This window comes from Montipora foliosa, chromosome 6 (genome assembly GCF_036669935.1).
Source record: "Montipora foliosa isolate CH-2021 chromosome 6, ASM3666993v2, whole genome shotgun sequence".
Classification (NCBI taxonomy): domain Eukaryota; kingdom Metazoa; phylum Cnidaria; class Anthozoa; order Scleractinia; family Acroporidae; genus Montipora; species Montipora foliosa.
In genome coordinates, this window is record NC_090874.1 from 40353698 (window position 1) to 40380197 (window position 26500).

The 26500-nt window shown below is 39.7% G+C and overlaps 1 protein-coding gene across 3 annotated transcripts in view; it reads right to left on the reverse strand.

The window, feature by feature from the left end:
• The window catches only part of LOC138007347 (cilia- and flagella-associated protein 46-like), a 132082-nt gene that overhangs the window by 44283 nt on the left and 61299 nt on the right, over positions 1 to 26500 (reverse strand). The window contains exons 17-25 of one of the 3 annotated variants that reach the window (XM_068854177.1): positions 25562 to 25805; positions 11795 to 11944; positions 10612 to 10722; positions 9376 to 9563; positions 4005 to 4145; positions 3194 to 3371; positions 2262 to 2400; positions 1738 to 1937; positions 996 to 1066 (exon numbers count right to left, since the gene is read on the reverse strand). In XM_068854177.1, the coding sequence (XP_068710278.1) occupies positions 996 to 1066; positions 1738 to 1937; positions 2262 to 2400; positions 3194 to 3371; positions 4005 to 4145; positions 9376 to 9563; positions 10612 to 10722; positions 11795 to 11944; positions 25562 to 25805 (1422 nt within the window). Of the gene's footprint in view, positions 1 to 995; positions 1067 to 1737; positions 1944 to 2261; positions 2401 to 3193; positions 3372 to 4004; positions 4146 to 9375; positions 9564 to 10611; positions 10723 to 11794; positions 11945 to 25561; positions 25806 to 26500 lie in introns of all 3 variants that reach the window. The other 2 variants (XM_068854176.1, XM_068854178.1) reach the window with 2 other exon arrangements.

Sequence of the window (26500 nt, forward strand, 5' to 3'; positions counted from 1 at the left end):
TGCCCCTGTGACCAAAATATTAATTCTTATTTTTCTTTGGAATTCAAAGCTATGTTAACTTAACACTAAGCGACCAAAGTTTTAAGCCTTGATTTCAAAAAGACACCTGTTTATTTTAAGTGGAATTTTCCTGTTTATTGGTCCGCCATTACTAACTTTAAGTTCTTGAGAGAGCTGGATCGAGGAGAGAATGACGTCAAAGGCTCACTAGTTTAGAATGCAATGCGTGTTTACGCCGCAGAATTAATATGCAGCACGGGAGTTTTGGGCTTTCAGACTTTTAAACTCGCGTTTTACATGTATAATAAGCTACATTCACACGCTAAAATTTTAAGCTAATGAGCCTTTGACGTCACTTTCCCCAATCTCGTCCCCAGGGTCTCTCTTCTTCCTTGCACTTTCCCCTTGATCCAACCCTCTGAGGTCCAATCGGTCAGTTTTGAACGTGAGTAATGACGGACCGTGAAATATAAACCTTACACTCAAAGTAAACGGCCTTTGGACAAAAATCAAAGCTTAAACTTTGGCCAGTCAGGTGTCCAGCAAACACACTTTCAAAATCCGAAGAAAAAAAGAGAGTGAATTTTTTTTATCACAGGGGCACTTTAAATCCGGGCGGACAAACACACAGGGTCTTAAAAGCACTGAGGAGAAAGTGCTGCATTTGTCATTACATCGAAAATGATTCGAGTTCAAACTTTCACGGATAGGGAATATAAACCGTGGGCCCCTAGCTCATAAGCCTTGTTCTCAAAAATTCAGTGGAAGATCCCACAAACTATTTGCAAAGAGATGTTTTCACCTACGCAATGCACACTACAAAGTGATGCATCTCTCCGCCTTTGTGAAACTTGAGCAACTTTTCAAATTTTCGAAGGGGAAAAATTTAGTTGCCATGCAGGGCTAGGCTCAATTTTATCGTTTCAATTCCAGTTTTCTCTTTGTCCGAACGTTTCAAAAATGAGAATTTTATAACATCGACAAAATATACTTACAATCTGTGATATGTTCTTGGCATGTCCTTGACTGCCTGGTCCATTGCTCGCAAACCCTGCTCCCATTCACCCTGGCAAGACATGAAAGCTAACATGACTAAAGTACAACGCCAAAACGCAGTGATTGAACTTGGATTTTTGAAACGATTCACACGCGCCAAATTTATAGCTAAAGTAATAATTCATCAAATGTGAGTTTGGAAAATACTATTTACTTGCAATCTTTGGGTCACTACAGACGTCTCATAGAATGCCATACCGCAGAAGACAACGGTCCATACAAGATAAACCGTCTACTGTAGTTAACGTTTCATATTTCAAATGAACGCGTGACAGGAGGAAACGGCCCTTTTTTTTTTCAATAAAGGTAACGTCCGCTACGAGCCTAGAAGGCCCACCAGGCCGTCACTTATCTCCGGTTTCTGTGGCATGAAGTGACTAGGAGTATATTTACTTTATTGTTAAAGTGTCCATTCAGTTAGCAGAACGCGATGAACGAGACGGAAGGTCCTCGCCGGATCAATCATACTTCGAATGGCTTACATTAAAATTGGAAAGGATATATGGAGAAGAAGCGCAAAAAGCTATTTTATTCAGTGGCCATTGTTTAGACAAATAGTTTCTGATAGAGAGGTTCGTTCAGTTTGAGGTACGATATTCGCGAAACAGAGAGCTTTTCACAGGCTAGAGAGTAACTGTTCCCGACGTTTATAACGGCACAAAAGACAAGCCAGTAACTCACCTTGTCAGCATACGCTTGAAACAGAACTCCATACATAGCAGCACGAAGTATTAGATCCTCGTCATAAGCGCTTGGTATTGCCGCAAGCTTCTCTTCTTGTTCAGCTGTTGGTTGGACTGTTTTCCCTTTTTCATCAGTCTCCTTGCTATCCTTGGAGTCTTGCATCTCGGTCTTGCCTCCTTTCGATGCCGTTTTGTCACCTTTTTCTCCAAGAAGAATAGTAAATAACTGCCAGTTAATAATGACCAAGTTGCAATACAGAAAGATTAAAAAGGAAGAAATGATACAAAAAGAAAACCACTAAGAATTCCGGGCATCATTAGTATATTTTCCATCTAAAATAGAGACCATTTCTTTGTTCAAACAGTGAACCAATAAAAACTAAGATCAACTTCACGATGCCGGCTCCAAGCGCGGGCAAATGCACGTGACCAGGTCAAGTAGTCAAGTATGTTTGCCCAATCAACAATGCTTAGTAAAATGAAGGCAAACATAACATTTCATTTCCGTTTATTAAAATCTACCTGTCTTTCCTTTATCTTTGCTCTTGTCTTTCTTTTTTTCTACTCCACCTTTGTCCTTTCCTTTCTTCTCTTTCTCTCCTTTGCTACGTTTTGAAGGTGATTTCTTTTCCGGAGATGATTCTGTGTCCTCGTCTTCATCCTGAGAAGATTACCCAAATCAATATTTTTAAAGCATTTGTTACCTTAACTCAACGACCATACGGAGTTAAAGTGTCTTTATCACCCTCAGCGACTGATAATTCCTATAATTCGTCGGCCAAGGAAGTTGAGCCGAAGTCGTTCAGTGAAAAATAAACCCCATTCTGCACTCTGATTCTCAATCAGAACACAAAAAATACCCATCGCGTAGAATTGTATGACACATCCGGGATATTCACGGGTGCAATGGCGCAGTCGTCCCGTGTGATGTTTATTACAAAACATGGTACCAACACTGAGGTTCGTGACGTTAACACGGTATATATGAACTCAGAACATCAGCAGGTCTTCTTGGAGTAACATTGCCTTTCAGGTATTTTGCCAGCTAAACATGTGGTGCACTGACATGGTCTTCACCCTTACTTGTTTACCTTTTGTTTGCTTTTTGCTGAGATTACGGATCGACGTCTTAATTATCACTTGTGCCAGTAAGCGTATAGCGGCAGGCAATTTTACACGTGTTATTTGCGCCACTTGGTAATAAGGCTTTTAAATTGAATACGTAGCAACAGCCATTCCATAAAAGATAATGTACAAAAATTCTACTGGTACACTTAATAAACCCTTTCCCCCTGAAGCGCTTTTACAGTAATCTTTGATATCACTGAAATTTGCCGCACTCGGCTCTTTTCACGTGAAAAGTGATAATAAAGGTATTGAATGGTGTAGAAATGAAAATAATCCCTCGAATTCTGGATGAGATCATTACCAACACAGCGAGTCTATCTTCATACCTCATCTCCTTTGCTCCCTTCATTAGCAGCTACTGCGGCGATGCATTCCAGCACAGCTTCCACTGGCTCTCTAAGTAGCTCTCTTTCAATAGGTTCCACAATGAACGGTTTTATAGCATTCCAGTAATGGCGAGCGGCTGCTATCACCAAATCGTAATTCTCGGCTTTTTGTCCAAACCTAGACGGTGATTAACAATAGATTTAGATCAGCTTTGACTCAAACTGGAAACAGACCGGAGTCAAACGTTAAGAACTCTATGGTTGACAGGTGTAACAAGGATACTGATAATCAATCAACTTAATTTTGTACATAATTATGTTGTATCTGTTTGAAAGTGACTGGATGTTTTTGTAGATTCATATTTTCGTTGATTTGATTCTTAAGTAATTTACGTTAATATGTTCAACAACTTTAATGTTAATAGTTAGTACAAGAAGTAATACTTTTTAACACATTTTGGGGCACCTACTCGTTCAGTTTACTAACTATTTAGGTGTCCCAAACTCTACACCGTAACAACATATTATCAAACTTACTTTCCCTTCTTCTATTTTTGTTAATCAATATTGTAAATTCATTCTAACGTTATGTACATAATATTCTGTGTAAGGTAAATAAAACTGACTTGACTTAACTTGAACTTACACTGCGTTGAAGCAAACAGCCAGAAAAATGACTTCACGAACTTTTAATAAACTGAACACGAATGAATCACGCTAAATTACTTAACTAACAAGCACAAAAAACTGCACTTGAAATTGCATCACGACCAAGATACAATAAAGTTGGATCTCCATAGCCCGAATTTACCTGCAAGCATTGACAAAACAGACCAGTGCATCTCTTCTGATTTCGTTCTTTCCCTGCATGTTCTTCATCAGGCTTTGTCCCATCACTACACTGGCATAGTACAACATTTCTTGTTCTACAACAAGCTTGTGTTGAAAGATGCTACAATACAAGAAAAGGTTACATAACTAATTCGCTCACTTAATTAACCAGTGCCACACATCTCCGTCACTTTGGGTAGAGGGGATTTTTCTCGTTCACTAAATTGGTGCAACTATCATTTTTTTTACCAAAGAGGAGTTTCCTCTTTCAGTAAATTGGTGCAACTATCGTTTAAACTCGTTTTTATGTTATTAAAAGTTTCATTTGTTAAAAAAGTAGTTAGCGCTGTCCAGCAGGTCGTGAGCTCATCTTTCGTAAACTATATGTAAGAGAAAAATACCGAGAACGGAGGTATTAATCCATATACATACCGAGGGCCGTAGCGATGTATATGGATTAATACCGACGTTCGAGGTATTTGTCTGACTTGCATGATTTTACTCCCGATAGATTTTTATAAAATGTAAAAGACACCTATTTTTCTTAATATTGTAAAAATTAAACTGAATTTTCCGCTGCTGTTGTACCACCCACACTACCATGATTAACCGAGATGCTTCCGTGAAGCATATACTGGGTTGCCTGTGGTACGTGCTACAGAAAATCAGAAGGCACTGAATTGTGTGGTATTGAAATACAGCATTCCAGTCTCTGAAGAATAACAAATAAAAGAGAAGCGAGAAGCATTGGCTTCTGGGCTGACATGTTGATAATTTTCAAGTTCCCTCACAACTTCTTTTCACCACAAGTGTGCCCTCTGAGCATCTGACAGCTTTGTAATACTAAACTTCACTGAAGTTAAGCCCAGTGGGGTTAGTGTTAGGATGGGAGACCAAAACAAGAAACCCCGCATAAAAACCAGAAGCATGTGACCGAAAATACTATTAACGCTAACAAATGACAAATGCGAACTCAGCAATGTACAGATTTTGTTAGCTTGCTTTATGCAAAACAAATATTGATGAAAAAGCAAATAACTATTGATACACAGTTTTTAGAAAGAGCAGAAGGAAGTTTCCGGGACGCTCGATCGAGAATAAAATATTTACGGCATGAAAACAACGTTAATTTTGAACCGTGAATATAGAATATAAAAAGTTACGATCAGCGACAAACATTTTGGGAGATTTTTGCTACGTTCAAGTAAATTGCAAAATCGAAAGTGACATGGCCGGAATTCAGCGGGCGCCGTGATTAAGTTACCGCGGCATGTTTACTCGCCAAACAGTGAAGCATCTGTGTCAAATGATGGCAAGATACCGGGCTTTTGTAAGTTTCTTTTCCTGTCAAGTGTTATAAAGTTTGACAATGAAATGAGCGAAGTCAAAACAAAGATCACAATCGCTCAACTCTTGTTTATGCAAAATCAAAATTTACTCTCCAAGACGCGTGCGACGTTATTTATCACCAGGTAATTCCATCATTTTGGAAATAGAAGCTACTTTATTATTCATCTGCGTCACAAGTTTTCACTGATTTTGGGGCTCATTTTGTTGAAACTCAAGCACGCTTCCAACAGGCCTGTGAACCCTTCCTGCTTACAGAGCAATACTAAAAAACTTCTCCCATATCACAGTTCAACCTTAAGCTCGAAAATTAATACACAACATGATATTATAATTCACAAAGGCAGAAAATACCACAGAATCCTTTTCCAGCGACAACATATTTGCTCTTAGAGGCGAAAACCTCTTCCTATTTCATTGCGTGCGTGAAGACAAGAAACTCAATCGTGTCAAATTACCATGTACTTCAGGTAAATACAGCTCACTTTGATTTCGTCTCGACGGGCGATAGATTGTTGTCGAAGTCCAGTACTTGTCGCTTTTGAGATTCCTGCCTAGTTTATCCAACTGACTTTCCATTATTGAGCTCCATAAGGGTATATTTTGTTTAAGGATTCACTAAAACGCCATTCGCGTTACATGACTTTCGAAGCCATTGCAGGCTAAGTTAATGATTCTACTGTGTCCACCAGAGAAATCTACGCAGTTCCACTACCCTCTCGATCCTAAGAAAATACGCGCAGAAGGCTCTATGCACAAAGACCCCACTTACCAGGGGAGTGACAGGCAAGACTTTTACCGACACGGAAAAAAAAAACAAAAACAAAAAAAAAGAAAAAAAAGAAAAAAATAAAACCAACAAACTAAACGCAGACCTCGACTGGGTTTGCCATAGGCAACCCAGTAATAATTAGGATCTTTTATTCAAGGAACAAGTACTGGCCAATTTGGAGGCTCACATCAACGTGGGGATCGAAACGAAGACAATGGAAGAATGAATAGTATCCCAGATGTCTTTTCGGCATCTCGTCCCAACGGGAATAGCAAAATGTCGCGCTCTGTTATTTCGTAGGTTTTGTCGACTATAATGGTGAGTTTTTCATATTTAATTTCTGATATTTATTCGCCAATACTCATGGATGACTCCTCATATTTCAGGGGCACCCAACGTCAATTTTTGGAAATCAATTTTTGGAAAATATCTGTTCGGAAGACGATTTGAGATCTAGAATTTTCGGAAAATTGTTGTAAAATTTCTTGCTTGCCTGCCTCTCCTAGGATTTTCGAACATCTGAAAAATGGTATTATTACCCACTTTTAACGGATTTTTACCCTAAAAAGGTCACCTAGAATTTTCGGGAGCCTTTTCTCTGGCTGAAATTTTCGAAAAGGTAAGTTTTGATCCCTATAGTTTTCGGATCACTAGGCTTTCAGCTAGGAAATCCGAACAGATGAAAAATTTTTAAGGGATAAAAATATGCCTATATCTACCGTTTAAATACTAAAATACTTTTAAGTGGTTTTGAACTATATTCTCGTTGGGTGCTTCTGATATTTTGATAATTCAAAATGTGGTTGTTTCACAATGTGATCACTGACCCGAAGACAGGTCACGAATAAAGTTATTTACACAGTTTTCTGATTTAATTCACTTTTCCTTCATTACATAGGTTGAACGAAAGAATAATTAATTCGAGGCAGCAAGGGAGACGTACACATCAACAGATGGACTCTCAACAACATCGAGTATTACGCATCGTCGGCGTTCGCTCAAGCTCTAGATGTAGGTCACGTGAGCTTCCCTACATTTCAATGTAGCACACGTAGAATCATTTAAATTGTAACCAATTTTTTCTTCCGACTCGCAATGAAGGTATCAGATATATGCTTAAGAGCCGAAGCCTTGACACCATGCAAGGTCTGTTTGTAAACACAACAGCACTGCTCACCTCTGTGTTGTGGCTGAAAATACTGATTACGTCACGATTTCAGTTGATAAAATAAAACGAATCGCTATGCATTATGGGATACTACTCACTCCTCCTCTGGAAATAGACCTTATTCACGATGGCCGCCATGTTGGATTTGCTATTATCATGCAAATCAGCTACACACTTCTGAGGGGGCAAACTGAGAGGTTATAACGAACATCTTAGCCACACAGATGATTTGTGTAAAATAGAATGATTACACAAGTTACTTCCATGTTTCTTTAGTGAAAAATGATCAGAAAGCGAAGTAGAAAGTCAAAATGTCAAAGGCAATCAAAAGATATAAAATTATTATTAAAGGTACTTAATTCTAAATTCTAAAATGTACTTTTAGCAATGTTATTTTAATATTTCGACGCGCCGATTTTCCTCAATTTGCCTTTTTTTCCAATGTTTGCCCCCCAGCAAAACAAATGGCTAATTTGCATGACAATTTGAAAACCAACATGGCGGCTATCGTGAATAAGGCCTATTGACATAATTCTGTGATTCTTCACAGGATTTTGAAAAATAGACTTTTGAAAAAGTTCATGGCATAACGGCGTGATTTTCACAAGTTTCTACACTTGTCTTGAATCTTAACCATTCTTTTCTATGCACCAGTAGTCTGTTCATGCGTTCCTGTCATGGAAAGCGACGAGCAGCTCTCTCCTACGCAAAATTGCGAATTGAGCATTATAACGCAAATAACAGTTCGCCTCAACTCTGTCTCGTTCAGCTGTACGAGAAATATTTGTTCAGGTGTGCCGAGTCTGGAGTGGCGAAAGACGTGTTCTACTTGACTCCTAGACGTGGATTCAAGTATTTTGATGATGGTAAGTTTTAAGAAAATAGCAAATTATGTACGTTAGGTTGTAAAAATAGCCTAATAATATTTTTTGCACATTTTGCAGTTTGGTATTGAAATTGTCCAGTGGGTTAACCAAAGACACTGGAATCGAGGGTCAATTTTACAAACCAGAGCCTCCATGTAACGACAGAAACCAGAGGACTGCAGAAAGCGCACCGGGCTCAGAGATATCAAAAATATCAACGCTCTGACTTTGAACGTGCTGCTTTTAATCAGTGTACTTTCATAATTTTAAAACACTTTAAATTGTAACACGTCGTTATTGAAATAATCAGAATTTCATTTTTGGTTGAAGAGAAGGCTATCGATGAAAAGTCATTTGCCTTAATTTGTTTTTGGGTTGTTTCTACAAAATCCCTCATTCGAGGGATTTATCTGTATAGATCCCTTTCAATTTAATTCATCAGCTCCGCTCTTCCCTGCTACTTTATCAAACTGTCCCTGGACTTTCAGCCTGTTGAATATCTATTTGGTATGTAAGTTAAATACATGCAAGTCGTTGAATGACAAAAGAAAATGCGCCAACCATGAAATAATTTAGTGTAAATACACAAAACGATAAGGTGCTGCATTTACTTTGACAACAGCAAATGATGAAACTTTCAAGTGTTCTCGGCAGGCTGGGCGTAAAAGGGCTAGAAGATATCAACTATCTCACTCTACTCCACAATCCGAGGCTAGATTTTGTGTGTGTGAATGAATGAACGAACGAATAAATGAGTAATTGCGTGTGAGAGTGAGCGAGTGAAGGCAAGAGTGAATGAATGGGTTAGTATGTGGATGAATAGGCCAATTTCGTATTCTAACGGTTGGACTTGATCTAGCATGAAATGGAGGCTAATGCGGGCAAATTAATTTGCATTAGCCTCCATTCCATGCTAGATCCAGTCCAGCGGTGAGAATTCGAAAATGGTCTATTGAGCTTTAGTGCATGAGTGTGTGAGTGAATAAGTGCGTGAAAGCGTAAGTGAATGAGTTAGCGCGCGAGTAAATGAGTTTCCAGTATGTGAGTGAGTGAGTGAGTGAGTGAGTGAGTGTGTGCGTTGGTGGATGAATGGAGCAAGGGATGGATAAATGGATGGACGAACCAACCAACAAAGGTCTACTTATAATCTGACTGTAATTTCAGAATTTTACTACTCCCTTACAACAAGAAATTTTACCTGTCAGGTTTCTTAGGATTTTGTTTTGCCAGGCATTTTTTGCTCTCCGCAAAGGCCACCGCTCTTTGACCACACTGAAGCACTAATGAATGATTGTCTGCATTAAAAGCCAACACAGCCAATCTGCTCCACATTTGTAACTCCGCCAAATTGTCAGTCCATTGACAACCATCAACCAACTTTACAGTCTGCGTAAGGACACACAAATGGAAATATATTTCATACAACGCAGGGTTGTTTTTTCTACATTTATAATATCCCAAGTACCCATTGTTTCTGTAAGTTACGTCAGTATTATGCGTCACGTCTCTTCTGTTGGAGCTTGCAGAAAAACCATCAAGTTATCATTTCATTTTATCGGTGTTAAAATTCCTCTTTCTTTGCCACCACCTCCACTGAAATCCACACAGATTCTGCTTTCACGGCCAAAATATTTCATGGGTGGGGGCCAGCCACTACGACTGTTCTTGCCAGGGAAGAATTTTTTTAAAATCAAATTCTAATAAGTAAAGCATGCTGAATCCATTTTTCGTAAAAAAAGTCAATTAAGATTTCTCCATTATCTTATTTTTTGTTTAGGTCTCTAAATAGCTTCTTGGCACAGCCCACGACTACATCTGTACTTTAGGTAGATCGTCATGTCCTGAGAAGTCTTCATCAAGTAAAATCGAGATTTGAGGTTGGAGTAGTGCAAGTCCCCTTCCATAATAGACGGACCGCTCTACAGTGTTTAGTTGTTTGAAGCAGAACAAGGAACCGCTGCAATACTATCCAGGCGGGGCTATAAAACAGGCGGAGGAAAGGTACCATGTAAACTCATCCCAAGGGGAGGGGGAGTTAAGGCCCGATTTTTGTTACAGTTGGAAAATCGCACGTGGAAACCAGGTGTGATTTTACTGCGATTTGTTACTGCCATATTGCGCGGGTGTCAAACTTGCTCGAAACTTGACTCGATTTTACCGCCGCAACAAAAACTGCATGATACATGAGTTTCCTATGCACAAACTTACTTAAAGACAAAAGAACGACCACTTTGACCTCCCTAGCAAGAAAACTTTCCTGCCCTCCTCTGTAACAGTCCCCATCATTCTTGCACTGTCCCTTGGCGCTCACTCGAGGCAATATATTTATCCCGATTTAACACTGACCCTGCTTCAAACAACTTGGCCCTTGGGTTTTTAACACAAATGTCAGCTCTGTACTCGTTAGATAGCGTCTCATCTCATTCAGACTTACCTCGGCCAGGGAGGGACATGTCCCAGTAAATTCTGGCAACCCGTTGTTTTGCAGGGTTAGCATCTCCACCGCGCACAGCGCCCGGCACATCGGACCTTGGCTTTGGACATCCTACATGAAGGAGAAAATAAATCGGCTTCCGTCATTAATTCCGATCAACATCAATAATTATGTACAAAATCCTGTTCGATCTGTATGGGTATCAGACATAGTTTGGTGCTTCACTGGTATGAAGAATGTTAAATGTAGTTTACAACAATAACATTCAGAAACCCAACGTTTCGACAGCCCTGTCTAGTGTCATTATCCGGGGTTAAATCTCTGATCGCGAGATGATCACGAAAGAAATTCTTGGGTCTTGACCTTATAGAAGAAATGTCTTTGGAACGACTTCATTTTCTATTTGCTACGTCAAGATCATGTTAACAAAAGAAGGAAGTAATCCAAATCATTTACGTAGTTATACCGGATTACAAATATAGTTAATTAGTAAAATCCAACTAGTGGTCTATTATCAATGTTGCGTTCTGATTGGTTGAGCCACTAGTAGGCTATTTGTTATAGCCCACTAGTAGCGAAAAGCGCTGGCTTTGAAAACCAAAACAACAATTAAAGTCTAGCTTTAACTAGCGAAAGATGTTTTGTCTCGATATTTTTTTGACCAAATAGTTGGATTTTACTAAAACAATTATTCCTCTCGCCCTCATGGCCTCTGAGTCAATAGCCCATTCGGCCTTCGGCCTCATGGGCTATTGACTCAGAGCCCATTCGGGCTCGAGGAATAATTGTTAATTACATACTAAATGCTGGGACTTGTTTCTAAACATAACTGCATAATATAGTTCTAATGCAATGTACTTTACTATTTACTTCTGTAACTACAATTTTAGTCTAATAGAAACCATTAGACGAACACAACACGACCACCCAAATAAACTAAAATCACAATGAAAGTTTTCTTAAACCTTCCTGATCAAGCACACAAGAGCAGATTTTAGGTTTTTCGGTTAGTTTTAACAACTTTCCCACCAGTTTATTCCCTGAATCGTTCGGCTAGCTTGTAGGAGTTAATCAAACTGGAATAATGACGAAAAAGTTCTTAAAAAACTTGATTTCGTTATTTAAATGAAGGTCTCGTTTGAAATCGTCGTTGAAGATCTTAAGGTCGCTAATCTCAACCCACCTCATCATCGTGTCCAAGATTCTTAGGCATCTGTTGATTAAGAAGCTGCTTACAAAACACCCATGAGGTAATTAGAGGATGTCGAATGCTGATTGGTACAAGATTCTTAGGGAATTCACCATTTGTCGTTTTAAGTGCGTACTCTAGCACCTAAGAAAACAAGCCAATAAGACTGAGTGACGATGTAGCTTATTCCACCTTAAAAACGAAAATGGGCGTTTCCACTGGGGCGCAAATTCGCGTTCCTCCTCAAGTAGAGTTTTCATCTTTTTCTTAAAGCAACGCCGGCAGATACATCAACGTGTTCTGAACATAAAGGCTCGTCCTCATTTCCACGACGAACACATTTTAGTTCCAAAGGAACTTAGCAAGAATTTTAGTGTGTTAAAGAAATGCACGAACAAGTTTGACAGTCTCGTTTATAAAATGTTTTTTATTAATGAACTGAGACCAAGTCTCAGTGTACAGTCTGATTCAATTCGTGCTAAGGTTATAAAATAGTTCCTGCATGTTTTCATTGTTTTTAACGCCCCCATTTTTACACTCTGACTTTCTGCATGTTTCTACTGCTTTTAACGTCCCCCTTTTTCCAATAGTTTTCATCCTTTTTACATATTTTCACCCATTGTTTCTCTCTTTAAATATATGTTAATACTTTATTCTCATACTTATTTGATAATGACCGAATCACGGTCGAAATGTCGTTTGTACCGTTAAACTTTACCGTAAAAATGTCAAAAATGATACTTGTTGAAAACTATGCCAGACACGAACATCATGTTCAAAATACACCGAAGTGTCTACAGAAGCCATGTCCAAAACCGTGATTGTCAAACTGAGATTTCCATTGAGAAATCACATAAATAATTGTGGACCGAAACGCACTAGCATCTTTTTTTTTTTTTTACCGAAGCATCTTTGTCTTCTTTTTGCACAATTATTGTGTTTGTGAAAGAGCAAAAAAAGTAGCGAGATACCGACTGACCAGCCCAGAGCCCATAAGTAGGAGCGTCCTCCCTTGAATTCGCTATTTAAATGAAGGTTTCGTTTGAATCGTCGTTGAAGGCCGATCAGAAACAAGATATTTTGTTGAGTATATAATAATAATTTTGCATATTCATGTCCACAACACTCCATATACTTAAGCAGCTGCAGTATCCTCTCGTTTAGTATTTTTTCCAGCCCAGAAGAACGAAACCGTGGCTGTGAATATGTACCTAGGAAGGAAAACGCGGAAACGCTCTGTTGAGTGCCAATGGCCTCTCATTAAGTGGCGAGATCTGTCCGGTCTGCTTTATTTTTCAGTTAAGCCTGGCGCTGTAGTTGCAGGTTCACATAATGATTTGGTCGCACAAAGCGTCTGATCAACAAAACTGTTATTTTCAATGCTTTTTGGGGGTAGGCTTTCATATACTGGACTAAAATGGTGGAGGACAAAAGAACCATTGTTATACTCTAATCACCCTGAAACGATCATAAAATATCTTGTAACTAATCTTAATAAACACAAACACAGCATCAGGGGCGGGCATTTCGTTTATTGATACAGGATACAGCGAGCGTTTACGTAAATACCATAAAGAAAATACATCAGTGAAAATACAATAAAGCAAAGTTGAAAGTGGCTCTTGTTCATAGCCCCGTAGCTTGCGTAGCAGTCGGTATGTTAACGCGAGAGCAAATTCACGAGCGGCGAATGAGGAGGTCCCTTACCTCCCCTCCCATTCTCCACGCCAAAAATACCGCCAGCTAAGCAGGCTAATAACCCCCTGGGACGTCCATACACTAGGGCATGGACTTTCCGGTATACGGTGACCTGTCCTTTGTGGTATACCATGCTTGGGAGGGTAAACGCTATGAGATACTAGCTTCACAAAGCTATACTAAAACCGAAGGTTATGCAAGGATAAGATGAGATGACTGAACTTTTAAGTGATAAAAACCGTCAGTTCACATCTAGGAACGCAAATCGATTTAAAAATATATTTAAACGCCGCCCTGACTTCCCTTATGAGATACAGTTTGTGCGAATTCAAGGTCGTTTAGAATTTCGATTAGGTCACCTGAAAATGTGCTGTTCAAACCCTTTTTCGTTGCCTGATAGTATGTGACAGTCTCCTGTCAAAAAGGCCTGTCATTGAACCAATCACCATGACGGGAATCATCAATTGTTCCTCTTTGACTTTCTTTCGTTGACAGACTGTATTCACAGAGAGGAACATCACTATAGAGAATTTGTCTTTGTGGTCAGTAAATTTCCGCGTACAATGAGTTTACGTTCCCCAGCTCTTCTTCACGCGTTCGCGCCTATCTTTGAAAGTCCTTTTAATTCGTTGATCCTTGGTATCGTCTAGCTTAGTTTTCCTCAAAATTAAACGTTTCAGTGACATTTCCTACATAAGTATTGCAAGTATATACGTCACTGATTGTAGAAGGACTAAATACACTTTCTGTTCACCGAAAAGACAATTTTTTTGCAGTCAAACTGAAGTAGATAGCTCTCAGCCCCCTTCTCAGCGTTAGACAGTCTAACCGCGCTTTAGGCAAGTGTATCACGACTTATGCATGTACACCAAATCGTTGAAAGAGATTGTTTGCCAACACCAATATTTTCAAGCTTTCTTTTTCCCTCGAAACGTTCATGACAAGCGTCAATATTCTTTTACCGCCGCCTCAGCACATGTACACATGTACCGTCAACTCTTGCTATAGCGGACAGCCGGACACCCTCGGCACCGTTTCCGTAATAGCGAGACTAGACCGCAGTAGCGGGGTGCGATAAAAATGACCCAATTATTGGTTGATAAGTGTCAGGTACAGGGTGTACTGCTATGTTCTCTTTAGATTTCCAGTAGTAAACATTTACTTTGATTCATAATCATACAATATAAGTCAAAATACTGGTAACCGAGACTCCCGACATACAACAACTGTAACACGAACTGGCTTTTAATGTGAAAAGTCTTCATGTCTTCACTGTTCATGCAAGTAGTATATTTTAGGTACAATACTGGACGTTTCCTTAAATAATTAGGTTTGCAATAAAGAAGAAATCCGATTGATACAGTTTAGTTTGTGGTGAACTAACTATCCAGTGTACTTTAATTGCTGTGAGCATTCGGTCGCGGTATTCTCGCTGACTCTATCTACGTGGCTAAAAAACTCGTTTGCGTGTATGAACTAGCCACGCTGAAGAAAAAAAAGCGATATGTCGCCTGCGCACTCAAGGACTTCTCGGTAGCTATTCAGCTTACTGGATTTGGGATCCCTTAACCGTCGACTCTCGTGCTTAAGCGTGAACCGCCGGAAAACACTATAAAGCTGAGGCCATCATAGAAGAAAGCGAGCGAGTTGTTGGACTTTTACAAAATAATTAGGATAATTCGCGCACTCTCATTGGTCAATAGCAGTGGGAAACACGCCTGTGACATCACACGAATTTTGATTGGTTATGTATTGTCAGACGTTCGTTTTGATTGGCTGGTAGGAAATATGAGCGCGTATCAAGAAAATCTCTTTCAATCAAGAATTTTCCTTCATTTGTTTCCTTCACTTGTCGAATTATCTTTGAGAAATATTTTATAAAAGCAATAGAGGACTTTTTTCCGTGTTTCAATAGCCTCATCTAAACACTCGGGGAAGGTGGGAGAATTCTCTACAGTTATGCAAACCCTCCACTGCGTCTCGGGTTTGTATAACTGTCTCGAATTCTCCCAACTCCCCCTCGTGTTGGAAACACGGAAAACGTCCTGTATTGCTTAAACGAAAATTTGTGTATCCGGTTTCAAAAACGAGTTAATCATAGCGGAGAAGCTATCATTTGTGGAAAGAGAGTAAACGGGGAGCAGACATGGGTTTGCAAATTCCCGTTCTTCACAAGTTGTTTGGTGAACAGAAATAGGGTATTTAACAAGACTAAACTCATTATGAGCAATGGAAAGTCCTAGTGCGCCAAAGAAGGAGGACTATCAACCGAGATTACACGAAAGCACAAGTCTACTGCGAAAACCAACTTATAAGCTCTAAAATTAATTAATTGATTAAAGTAAATACAGTACAAAATGAGCGGAAGTGCTTTGAAAATCTGAACAGACACCTTTTAATGCATTCAGCTGTGTGTCATTTTCTGTGCACAAAAATGACAACAGCCGAACGCAAAGTTGTCATTGACGTGTAAGTTGTCCGCTTCGACGAGAGTAGAAGAAAATGATCGATAAAAATATCAGTTTGGGGAGCGGGAGCGGGAGTTGTTTCCATAAAGTTCTCTGTAGTTTCGGTCGAGGATTTAACTTTTGTCCATAATAGCGGAGAGAGTTGACTGTAATCTTTGTTTTTTGGTTACTTGTATGCGCTTTGCACTATATTAACTTTTCGCAATATGATCAAATCTAAGTGGAATTTACCAATACAGTATTATTAAACGAAGACAATACCTGGCTGGATACAATTTATTTCTTGCTGTTTCGTTGTTTTTGAACTCGATGAAAGAGCCGGGAAGTTCAGTCTGTGGTAAGAGCACTCGCGTCCTACCAATGTGGCCCGGGTTCGATTCCCAGACTTGGCGTCACATGTGAGTTGAGTTTGTTGGTTCTCAACTTTGCTCCAAGAGGTATTTCTCCTGATACCGCGGTTTTCTTCTCGTCAAAAGCCAACCTACCATTTGATACGAGTTTATTTGATTTCTCAGTGTTCAGTGCCAATTAGTACCTCCCGCGCTAAATACACTTGGCTTTAATAAAGGTCATCTTCATCATCATCTTCATAACATGAAAAACATCAGGTACCTTCTTCGGCATGGTCTAAGCAGGTCAACTTCAATGCTTTTATTTTAAGGATTTTCGCGCGGATTAAAATCTTCCCACACTAAAATTTGTTTCATTTCTCGCATGAACTTAGGTCATAAATTACTTATTCCAACTGAAAAAGGAAAAAATACTGGGGGGTCAACGATTTTGTTTCGGAAAAAGAAAGGCAAGGGAAAGATGCCTTAACTTTCGATAGATGGGTCATCATAACGCCAATGACGCAATGAGAGATTCTGACTCACATACCGGTAATTTACGGCAAACGGTAATATGAGGCTATGAAAGATGCGTTACGCCGAAAATAAAAAAAAGGAATTTGTTCAGTTGATTTTAGGGCATTTCTTGGCTGTTACGCACAGATAACGAGCTGAAGTGCGGTGTATGAATTGGGCCTAATAAAACTGACTTTCGTGCGGCTTTCACATTCACTCTGTTTGCCGTTTCACAAACCCTTGTCTATATTCGAAGGATATAGATCTCCCTATTAACTTAACATTTGCGAGATGTTTCTACTCAGTCGAAAAGCACACATTCGCCGTCGATCTTGATTATGCAGAAGTTGAATTTGTTCATCGCGTAACGCAATGCTTTGATTGAAATGTAACTGAAATTCTGCTTCGAAATAACGAACTGCTAAACGGGAGCCGTCTCAATGCCCGACAGCCAGTTAAGTTTTCAAATCACTAATTAACCAGTATGTTTTAAGTACCCATTTCAAAAAGGCGCTTATAAACAGTATCAAAAAACAGGAACCCATCTTAGAACAGTTACCTAACAGTAATTGTAATGAGTGCCTCTGTTTCAAACTCAAAAATGTTATCTTATTGAGTTGAGTCTAACTTGATATTGCCACGAAAGGGTCCAGGTCTAAACTGAAAGAAAAGGTTAGTCCAGACTGCTCACTTTTCTACCTTTGAAATTTTTACTTGCCTACTAAGCTTGGTAATTCCAAAAGTAGATAGAAGCCAGACTTTTTATAGAAATTTCTGACACCCTCGGTGTTTAAAGCAATCTGGTTGGTTCGCTATCTCTGAAGAGTGAATAATCCGTGATCCAAACAAAAGCCGAATGACAGCGTTTCTGTATTCTTAAAATACAAGAAAATGCTAGTCTACAAGATGTAAGGGATGGCTACAAGATTTATCCTGAGTTTGTCAAAGGTAAGAGAAGAAGCCAGCGTTTTGTAGTTTGTTTGTTCACATTAATCATAGCCAAGAGAAAAACAATCTTCACAATATAATAATTATGATTTTGATTAATTTCTATTTTAGCGTTAAGTCTAGGGGGTCTCGCTGAAATCGAGAAAATTACAAATAAACAATTACACAAATGTTTCAAAAAGTTCTTCACGGCTGCAAGGAAACGCGGCGGCTTTTGCTACACAGCGTGCTTTGAATCGCTTGCACGACGTTTGCTTCGTATGAATCGAAATGTCTGTCAAATTGGCCCCTCATGTCCGGCTTTCTTCGGTGCTAAAACAACTATTCTTTCCAGTCTAGATGAATAGGAGCAGAATATGGACTTTTATCTCAAAGAATACTTGTTCATTTTATAAAGCTAGACTGTACCGATTCGGGGTGTGAAGAGGAATAATGGAATAAGAATAACGGAAATCTTGTGGGGCCGAATAATGGATTAACGAAGATTTTCGAGCAGGAATAATGGAATAATGAACACTGATTATTCTTCTTCACCCCCCGGATCTTATAAATTCCCTCAGAGGTGGAAGTAAAAACATTTTCTTATTGACAATAATACCACTTCTTCAGTTCTCGAAATGTTTACATCTATCTTTTGTTCTTGTTCTAACTCGTTTTCTGAGACTCCGTACGATGTTATCAGCACTCTCCGCCGAGACTTGGTTATTCCTTAGCAGCCTTTGCCGAACATACAAGTTTCCTGAGACCAGCGACACCTAATACAGCAGTCGAAAATGAAAGCATTGTCCATTCTTCTTCTTCTTCTTGCTGTCGTTACATCACGTATAGCAGGTACAGTTTTCATCAATATACTTCGCTGACTTATCATTGGCGATCTACTAACGCGGTTAAAGTGTTTCGTAAAAGAAACTTGAAATTTAACTGGGAATTTAGAAGTAAACCTCTTTGTTTTATGCGCGAAGAACTCACTCAGTCTGCAATTTTCATTTCTCCCGGTTCCTGACTCGGAGGTGGCATCCACAGTACCATTGCCCAAAATACGTAAAGTGTCTCAAATTGCTCTGATTTACGGAGAAAGGGGCACCAAAGGAATAATTTCTATGAAAATCTGTTCTCACAGACTGACTCAACCATGATTTTCCAATAATGAACTTTATTTGTTTTAGTGTCAAGTGAAGTAAGCGATGAGACACTAATTGGGGACAAACTTCAAATCAACACATCAAATCATGCGAGGATTAAAAACTAGCCCAAACCATCCCCACAACTTCTTTCAGTGTAATTCTAAGTTTGAATCCAATATTTTTAATCCAATGATTTTTAAAACTGGTTGAGATGTCTGGCTCGCATGCGTCGAACTTTAGCCGGGGTCTTCGTACATTGCAAATTTTGATTTTCAACAATAAATTTTAATAGGAAACAAAACCAGCTGCTAAATTCGGAGACAGAGATTTTCTGCCGTCCTTAAGTTTTTTGATACTTCGATTTTTAACCTAAGTATCAACTGAAGAGAAACTCTCAGAATGATTTCAAAATACACTCAGGCAAATACACTCTCTAACAGATGTGTAAAGAAGCCGTCATTGGGCACTGAAATACGCAATTTTTTTGCCGTCGGGTGCCTTTCATTTTTCAACAAGGGTTTCTGGAATATGTTTTAGTTAACCAACAGAGCTATTGAGACCGCACAGGGTTAAATTTATTTCCATTATTTTCTAGCTTCATATTAAATCCTAGTTATAGGACAATTTAAGCTGCATTTCAAGTCCTAATCGCTACGGCATTGTTTTCTTGTATTGTGCCTTTTTCCACAGCTCTTGACGATGCGAAACTGGTGGAAATGTACAAACAAATATTTGGTAATAGTCCGGTCTGTTAGGTCGGAAAATTACGAAAATCGTGACAAGACGCGTAAAAACACCAAACTTGGCACAAATGTAGTTTAGAGTATAACTAATCATTTCAGAAGGGGTGCCACAAAAAAAATACCCCAGGGGGGTGGGGAGGGGGGATTTTTTTGTAAGTAAGTCTCAGTTGCAATGTGTCAAAAAAAGCGTGTCATGATGAGCTATGAAATAATTTAATTTGTTGATTACAGTGTGAAATAAGTGTTGGTAGAGGTAAAATAAAGACCAAGTATGAAAATTTAATAAGCTGTGCTCAAATGTAAAAATATAATGCCTTTTTGTAGTAGAAAAAGGCGAAAAAAGACGACATATATGCGTAGTCATTATAAAGCTCAATTCCACATGAATTTCACTTCCTTTATGATATATAATGTTTTAGCGAGAAGATATTTACTAAGTTCCTTTTATTTAAATTTGTTGTAACTTAATGAAAATCTTTAAACAATAAATGGTAATAAAAAGCCAGTGGTGTTTCCATACAACATGCGCTTTACCTCCCGGTGACCGGCGTGACAGTAGAGTTGTTGAGAGGTACGTTTTCTTGTTTTACACGGAATTTCACCATCTGAACTGTAAGTATCAACTCATGTTTTATACTCCATCCTTCGATGAGCTAAAATTCATTTCGTTATGATGTGAAACAAAGTCAAGTTGTTCTTTTAAAAACGAAGAGTGATTTTTATTTTTATCCGTATATGTGAGCCGGTGTTCAATAAAAGTTACTCTGAATAAGCGTTATAACTTGAGATGAATGAAAAACTGTGAGAAATCATTAGATGTTATAAAAAAAATGGTTCAAGAAGGAAATGTTTAAGTAGGTTTATTATTTGATTTTAAACGAAAAATTATGGAGTGACACAAATCTGGAAAGCGGAGCGTGTTAAACTATTAAACGGTTGTCGGCCTCAAAGATACGATGACGGATAAAACAAAAATGCCATTCAATTTATTTTAGTTCAGACTAAAATTTCCCGAGTTAACAACGCTCTAAAAACAAAACCATTGTTAGATTAAGAATATTTTAAATATTTCTTTTTTCAGACGTTAGCCAACCAGTGAGTGCAAAGGATTAATCACACTGCCTGACACGTATTCCTTAGTTCCTCTTGTTTCTATAAAAACATTCCAAGTAAAAGTCCCTGCCACAAGTCAAGCAGGTGTGGAGACCGTAAGCACGGATCAGTTGTATATTGCCATTGAAAAACAAGTTCACTGGTTGAAGTACTGTGAACAACATCTTAATGAGGAGCTTACCAAAGGTATTCATCTTTCATGGGCTGCTTATCACGCATCTGTAACTGAACTGCCTAACCCTTTGCCACGCTTGGGTAGCTTGTTGCCATTGTTTTACGAGAAGGCTGCCACAGTAGCCATGATGAAACATGGAATGTCTGTGGTTAAGAAGGCAACAGAATTTCTTAACCCGGGCCAAATTCCTGTCACTGTCTGTGACCAGCCTCTTTTTGCTATCGCAAAAGTTGTTCAGTGGAACTGGCCTGCTACACAGAGGAGAAAATGTTCAAGTTGTCATGCTGGGGGGCCTAAACATTGAGATGGTGCTGTCGACCATGTGTGGTGACCTTGTAGCTTTATCTGGCTGGACTACAGCACTAACTGAGGCAGGGATAGCTTCCAGTGGGACATCAGATTCCTTCCTTAAGGTAGCGCATTTGACGAAAACCAGATGCGCCCACCAGGTAACCGCGGCAGCTTTGTATAAATTGCAGCATGTTGCCTTTCGGGAACTAAACGGTCAACAGGACGAAGAGGAGTTTCAGAAGTGGCACGATGGAATGATTAAGACCAGCCCAACGTACAAGTTTTGGGACATGATCATGCAAATGGAACTCAAAGTACTGTCATTCGTGAAAGCACATCGTGAAAACAACTCCTCTGTACGTAGAAGCCTTGGAATCTCTTGCTCCTTGGTCCTTTGCTCTTGATCACACTAATTACGCGAGGTGGCTACCTATTCACATAAGAGATATGAAGTGCTTACCAGGCCCCGTTCAACAAAGCCTCAGAGAATGCTGGGTCATTTCGAAGTCATCAAGCAGTTTTTCAAGCATCCCAATCGACCAGGCACACGAGCAAAATAACGCAAGGGTGAAGGGATCAGGTGGAGCTGTAGGACTAACGGAAAGTCTTGTCGCATTTAGAAGATGGATGGTGGCCGGACCAGAATGTGCTCGAGTGTTGCAAGAGTTCGAAAGTCAGTTGAAAGTGAAACAAATGCTGATGAAAAGAACAAACACCACGAACAAGGACTTTCTACACAGAAAACCTTTCAAAGTCATGCGAAGCAACTTGTAAGTATAATTTCAGAAATGGGAAACCCTTTTAAGGATGACTGCCCTGAATTACTTGACCTTGACACACGCAATTGCGCAGATGTCTCAGTCGTGGATAATGTGCATAGAGAGAAATTCGTAAAAGACGTCATTGATGAAAGGACTGTATCGATTCACGATACGATTTCAAAGAATACCTTGCCACTGTTTAAGCGCCAGCAGCCGAAGCAACTCTGCAAAGCGTCCTTAAAGTTGACAGCGATAACAAGTGACCGTTACTTCTTCAGTTGCTTGTATATTGCCAGCCAACAGCGCGAAGGAGATCTTGAAGAGTTCTTCAAGCATGAAAATCAGCCGTATCCACCTTCTTTGTCAGAGTTTGACAATCTCCGATTCGGGTAAAGTCTGATTTGATTTCATGCGTCAACAAAGAAACACCGCCACCTCCACCACCAGCATCTTACGATGTCAAAGTTTTTGATGGAGCAGCTATTGTGCATGCGCTTCCAGTTTCATCAGTCACTACGTTTTCTGAATATGCAGATTCCAAGTGGAAGTGGAAAACCACTTGAAGAGTACCAAACGAATTGACGTTGTGTGGGATGAATACCGAGTGGAGGTCTGAAAGAATCTTCCCTTGAGAAGAGAGGAAAAGGCGTGAGACGAAAGGTAGCTGGGCATGTCAAGTTACCTCAGAACTGGCAGATATTCCTCGAAGAAAGCTGCAACCATGAAGAAGCCGACACGGGGATTCTTGTAAACGTTAGAGATGCTTTGGATATGGGGGGAAGAAGTGTCTTTGTTCGCATTGTCGACAAATGTTCTTGTTATTCTAATTGCGCACTTCCACACGTTGTCTTCGATTTGGTCTGGATTGAGCTTTTGGGTCGCCTTTGGGATGGGAAAGAATTTTCAGTTGCTTTCTTTTAACACCATTTGTGAGCATTTGGGAAAGCAGAAATGCCGTGCGCTTCCATTTTTCCACGCATTTACCGGTTGAGACACTACATAAGCATTCCTGGGGAAAGGAAAGAAATCTGCGTGGGAGGCCTGGAAAGCGTACCCTGAAACCACAGAGGCTTTCCGTTTTGTGAACGATAGCCCTTTCCTTCCAGTTGAGATCAACACTCCTGTGTTTGATGTCCTTCAGCGCTTTGTGGAGATACTTTATGACAGGACCAGCCTTGCTACCGATGTGAACACTGCTCGACGAGAACTATTCACAAAAAAGAATCGGGGGCTAGAAAACATTCCCCCAACAGAGGTAAGAACCCATCATACACAAATTTTTAGTTGCTTTTGTGTTTGATAGGCTAAATTTGTGATAGGTAAACACCTGTGAGGACAGCGCGAAAAAAAAAAAAACAGTTTAGGGAAAAGACGAGAAACATTTCAACTAACCCAACCTTTTCTTGTATTGAACCCACTTATCAATTTTATTTTAACTATCCAAAGTTTATCATAAGGCTATGTTGGACTTGAACCTATAGTTATTCTACTTGGGCTATTAGAGAGCTTAATTTATGAAGTACATGGAAATAAGCGGTGCGCGTTTGTTTAAAATTATACTTGTGTAAAAAATTTATATATAATTTCTATTGTTTATTAGGATGCCCTGTTAAATCATTCTAACAGAGCTCTTTACCAAGCAAGCATCTGGACGTCCCTTGATGAGCAACAATTTTACCCATCCCCATCTGATTTTGGATGGAAAATGGAGAACCGCCCGGTAGATGGAGGCCCCGCTGAACCGTACTTCCAGAAGCCTCTAAGGCGTGCAGTGAATTGCCAAAGTGTGGATGCAAGAAAAGTTGCAAGAGTGGTCGTTGTAAATGTTTCAAAGCCAATCTACCATGTACTGAGCTCTGTAGTAGTTCTGAAGGCTGCCAGAACACAAATCCTTAGAAATAGAGCAACAAATAACAACCATTTACGATATCTCGCCGAAGATGTTAAAAATTAAATGTGTAAAACGCAACAAAAACACTCCTTGATGTAAGTGCGCTCAAAGCATTATGGGAATGTCACGTGATCAAGGCAAATGCCCTTTTATGGACACAAACACAAAACTGAGTCTGAGTAATGTAGTTTAGTCATTTTACAACGGCATTCGTCAAACCTGGTACGTAATAAACACATTAAATGCCAGAGCCTCGCTTTCATGCCAGCATTTGAGTATGGCGTAATTTCTACGAGCTTCATGCCCCCCCGGATAGCCAAATCACGTGGCACCCCTTCTAATTCGTTTCTTACGTCAAAAGGAACATCTGTACCTAATTTGGTGCTTTTACGCGATTTGTCACGATTTTCGACCTAACAGACCGGACTATAAGGCATTTTATGTACCAGTGCTAACATGTGACAACATACTTGTGCTTGATACACTAAGGTTGGGTTCTACTACATACAGGTTCCTTTCCTACACGGTACACCAACTTGACTTTTGGAATTCGATTTCAAACAAATAGAACGTTTCAAAAACAAGCAATACAATAGCAAAGCATTGCAGAATTGTTTGAACGATCATACTTCGGGATCGAATGCGACGCAGGCAAAAAAACAAAAAGAACAGACCGTAGTCAACAATCAGTACCACTTCTTAATAGTTTTTACTGAATTTTCAGTGGTCAGTGGCAAAAGTTCTCTTTCACCTACTAAAACAGAACAGCCAATTGGAATGCATAATATTTCAGGCAAGAAGAGCTCGTTTAAGGTGGCTCAAACCAGTTTCAACACTTGAAAGAAACGTTCTTATTAGAAGGATTGACACTACAACACTGTATCAATTAACAGCAATACTATGGAACCATATCAAACACCAATTATTGCTGAAAAAGATTCAGTCATTTTTGTGATGCAAAAAGTTACCGTGGCAACAGGAAAGCCCAACAAAAACACCCCATATTTTGGCTTTAGCGGCTCATATCTTAAAAACGAACTCGATGACCCACATTTTTTCATTTCTGAAATGTAATCAGAATGAAACTTTCCGCAAAGTTTAAAAAAGTTCTGTGGAGCGGATTCAGAGCCACCTTAAATAATTTAAAATTTAAGGTAGTTCTGAATCCGCTCCACAGAATTTTTTTAAACTTTACAGAGTTTCATCTTTGCCTGCTGATCACGTTTGTGCAACAAAAAATGGATTCACCGAATTCGTTTTTCAGATATGAGCAACTAAAGCCAAAATATAGGGTGTTTTTGCAAGGCTTTCATGTTGCCATGGTAACTTATTACGTCACAAAAATGACTGCATCTTGTTCAGCAGCAACTGACGTTTCACATGTTTTTATAACATTGCTGTTACGTGATAAAGTGTTGTAGAGTCAATCCTTCAAATAGCAAGGTCTCTTGAAAGTGTTGAAACTGGTTTGAGCCACCTTAACTCATAGGGCTTGTATGTGAGAGGCAAGCTCCTACTCATGGGCTCCTGGCCATGCGACAACTCGAAACCAGTTACACGCGACCAAATGTCCTGTCACTCCCTCCATCACCCCTTCCCTCCCTCTCTCAGTCAATACCGCACCTACTCAGTCACTAATCAACACAAACGCACACGGATCAGTTTTACTGCTGCTGTCATACCATAGTTCGTCTTAAAACGTACCTCCAGTGCCTGTTTCAAATCAGGTGTGGCTTCAGGGTCTACTGTTACTGTATGTAGGGACCCTTTCGATGGCCCGCCGCCCTTTGTTCCTTTACCACTCTGACGCCCTTTTGGTTTCTCTGTCTTTTCACTCTTATCTTTGCTGGGCGTGACTGGTGCAGTGGGTGGAGGTAGTGCTGGAATCCATGGCTGCATAAAGCCTTGGGCAATTGCGTTACACATTTGGCACAGTAAAACTGTTTCCCTGTTGAAAAAAAAAGACGGCCTGGTTTTTCAAAATGACGCCGGATAACGCTCTCTAGTTACCAGATAAGCGCTTTTTAACAACTCCGTCGCTAAGTGGAGGTTGGGGTCCCAGTAACATCCACGTGCTTTCACTGTCGGTAGCCACCTCTTAGATGGAGACTGCTCCCATGGCTGGGAAATCACGACAACCTAACCGTAAGCCTCCATGCAACACTCGTGAAATTGACATGACAGTGACAAAAAAGTGCAAGGAAGGGGGAACAACCGCTAAAAACGCTCCACAAACACGCTTTTTCTGCCACATAACCACAACGCTACGGTTATGCCCGAGAGCACTTAAGCGGAGAAATCACGACGCATGCACCGACCTGAAAAAGCCGCTGACCACAACTGGCACATGAGTTCTACTACTGTTAACTCCTTTAAATGAAAATTAAATCCAATTGATTATCCAGTGATTTATCCAGTACCGTTATCCACCCTTTCAACAACTAAAACTAGGTTGATAATTGGAGAACAAGAGTTAATCAACCGAAACTAAACTGATTATTTGTTGGTAAATTCCGACAGGGGTGACAATGCAAAACAGTCATAGATTTTCCAAATACTCCGATCTACCAAACGAAATTGCACTTACTATTACAGTAATGTGACTGCCCTCAAAAAGGACTTGAAACCAGGACATATTTTCAA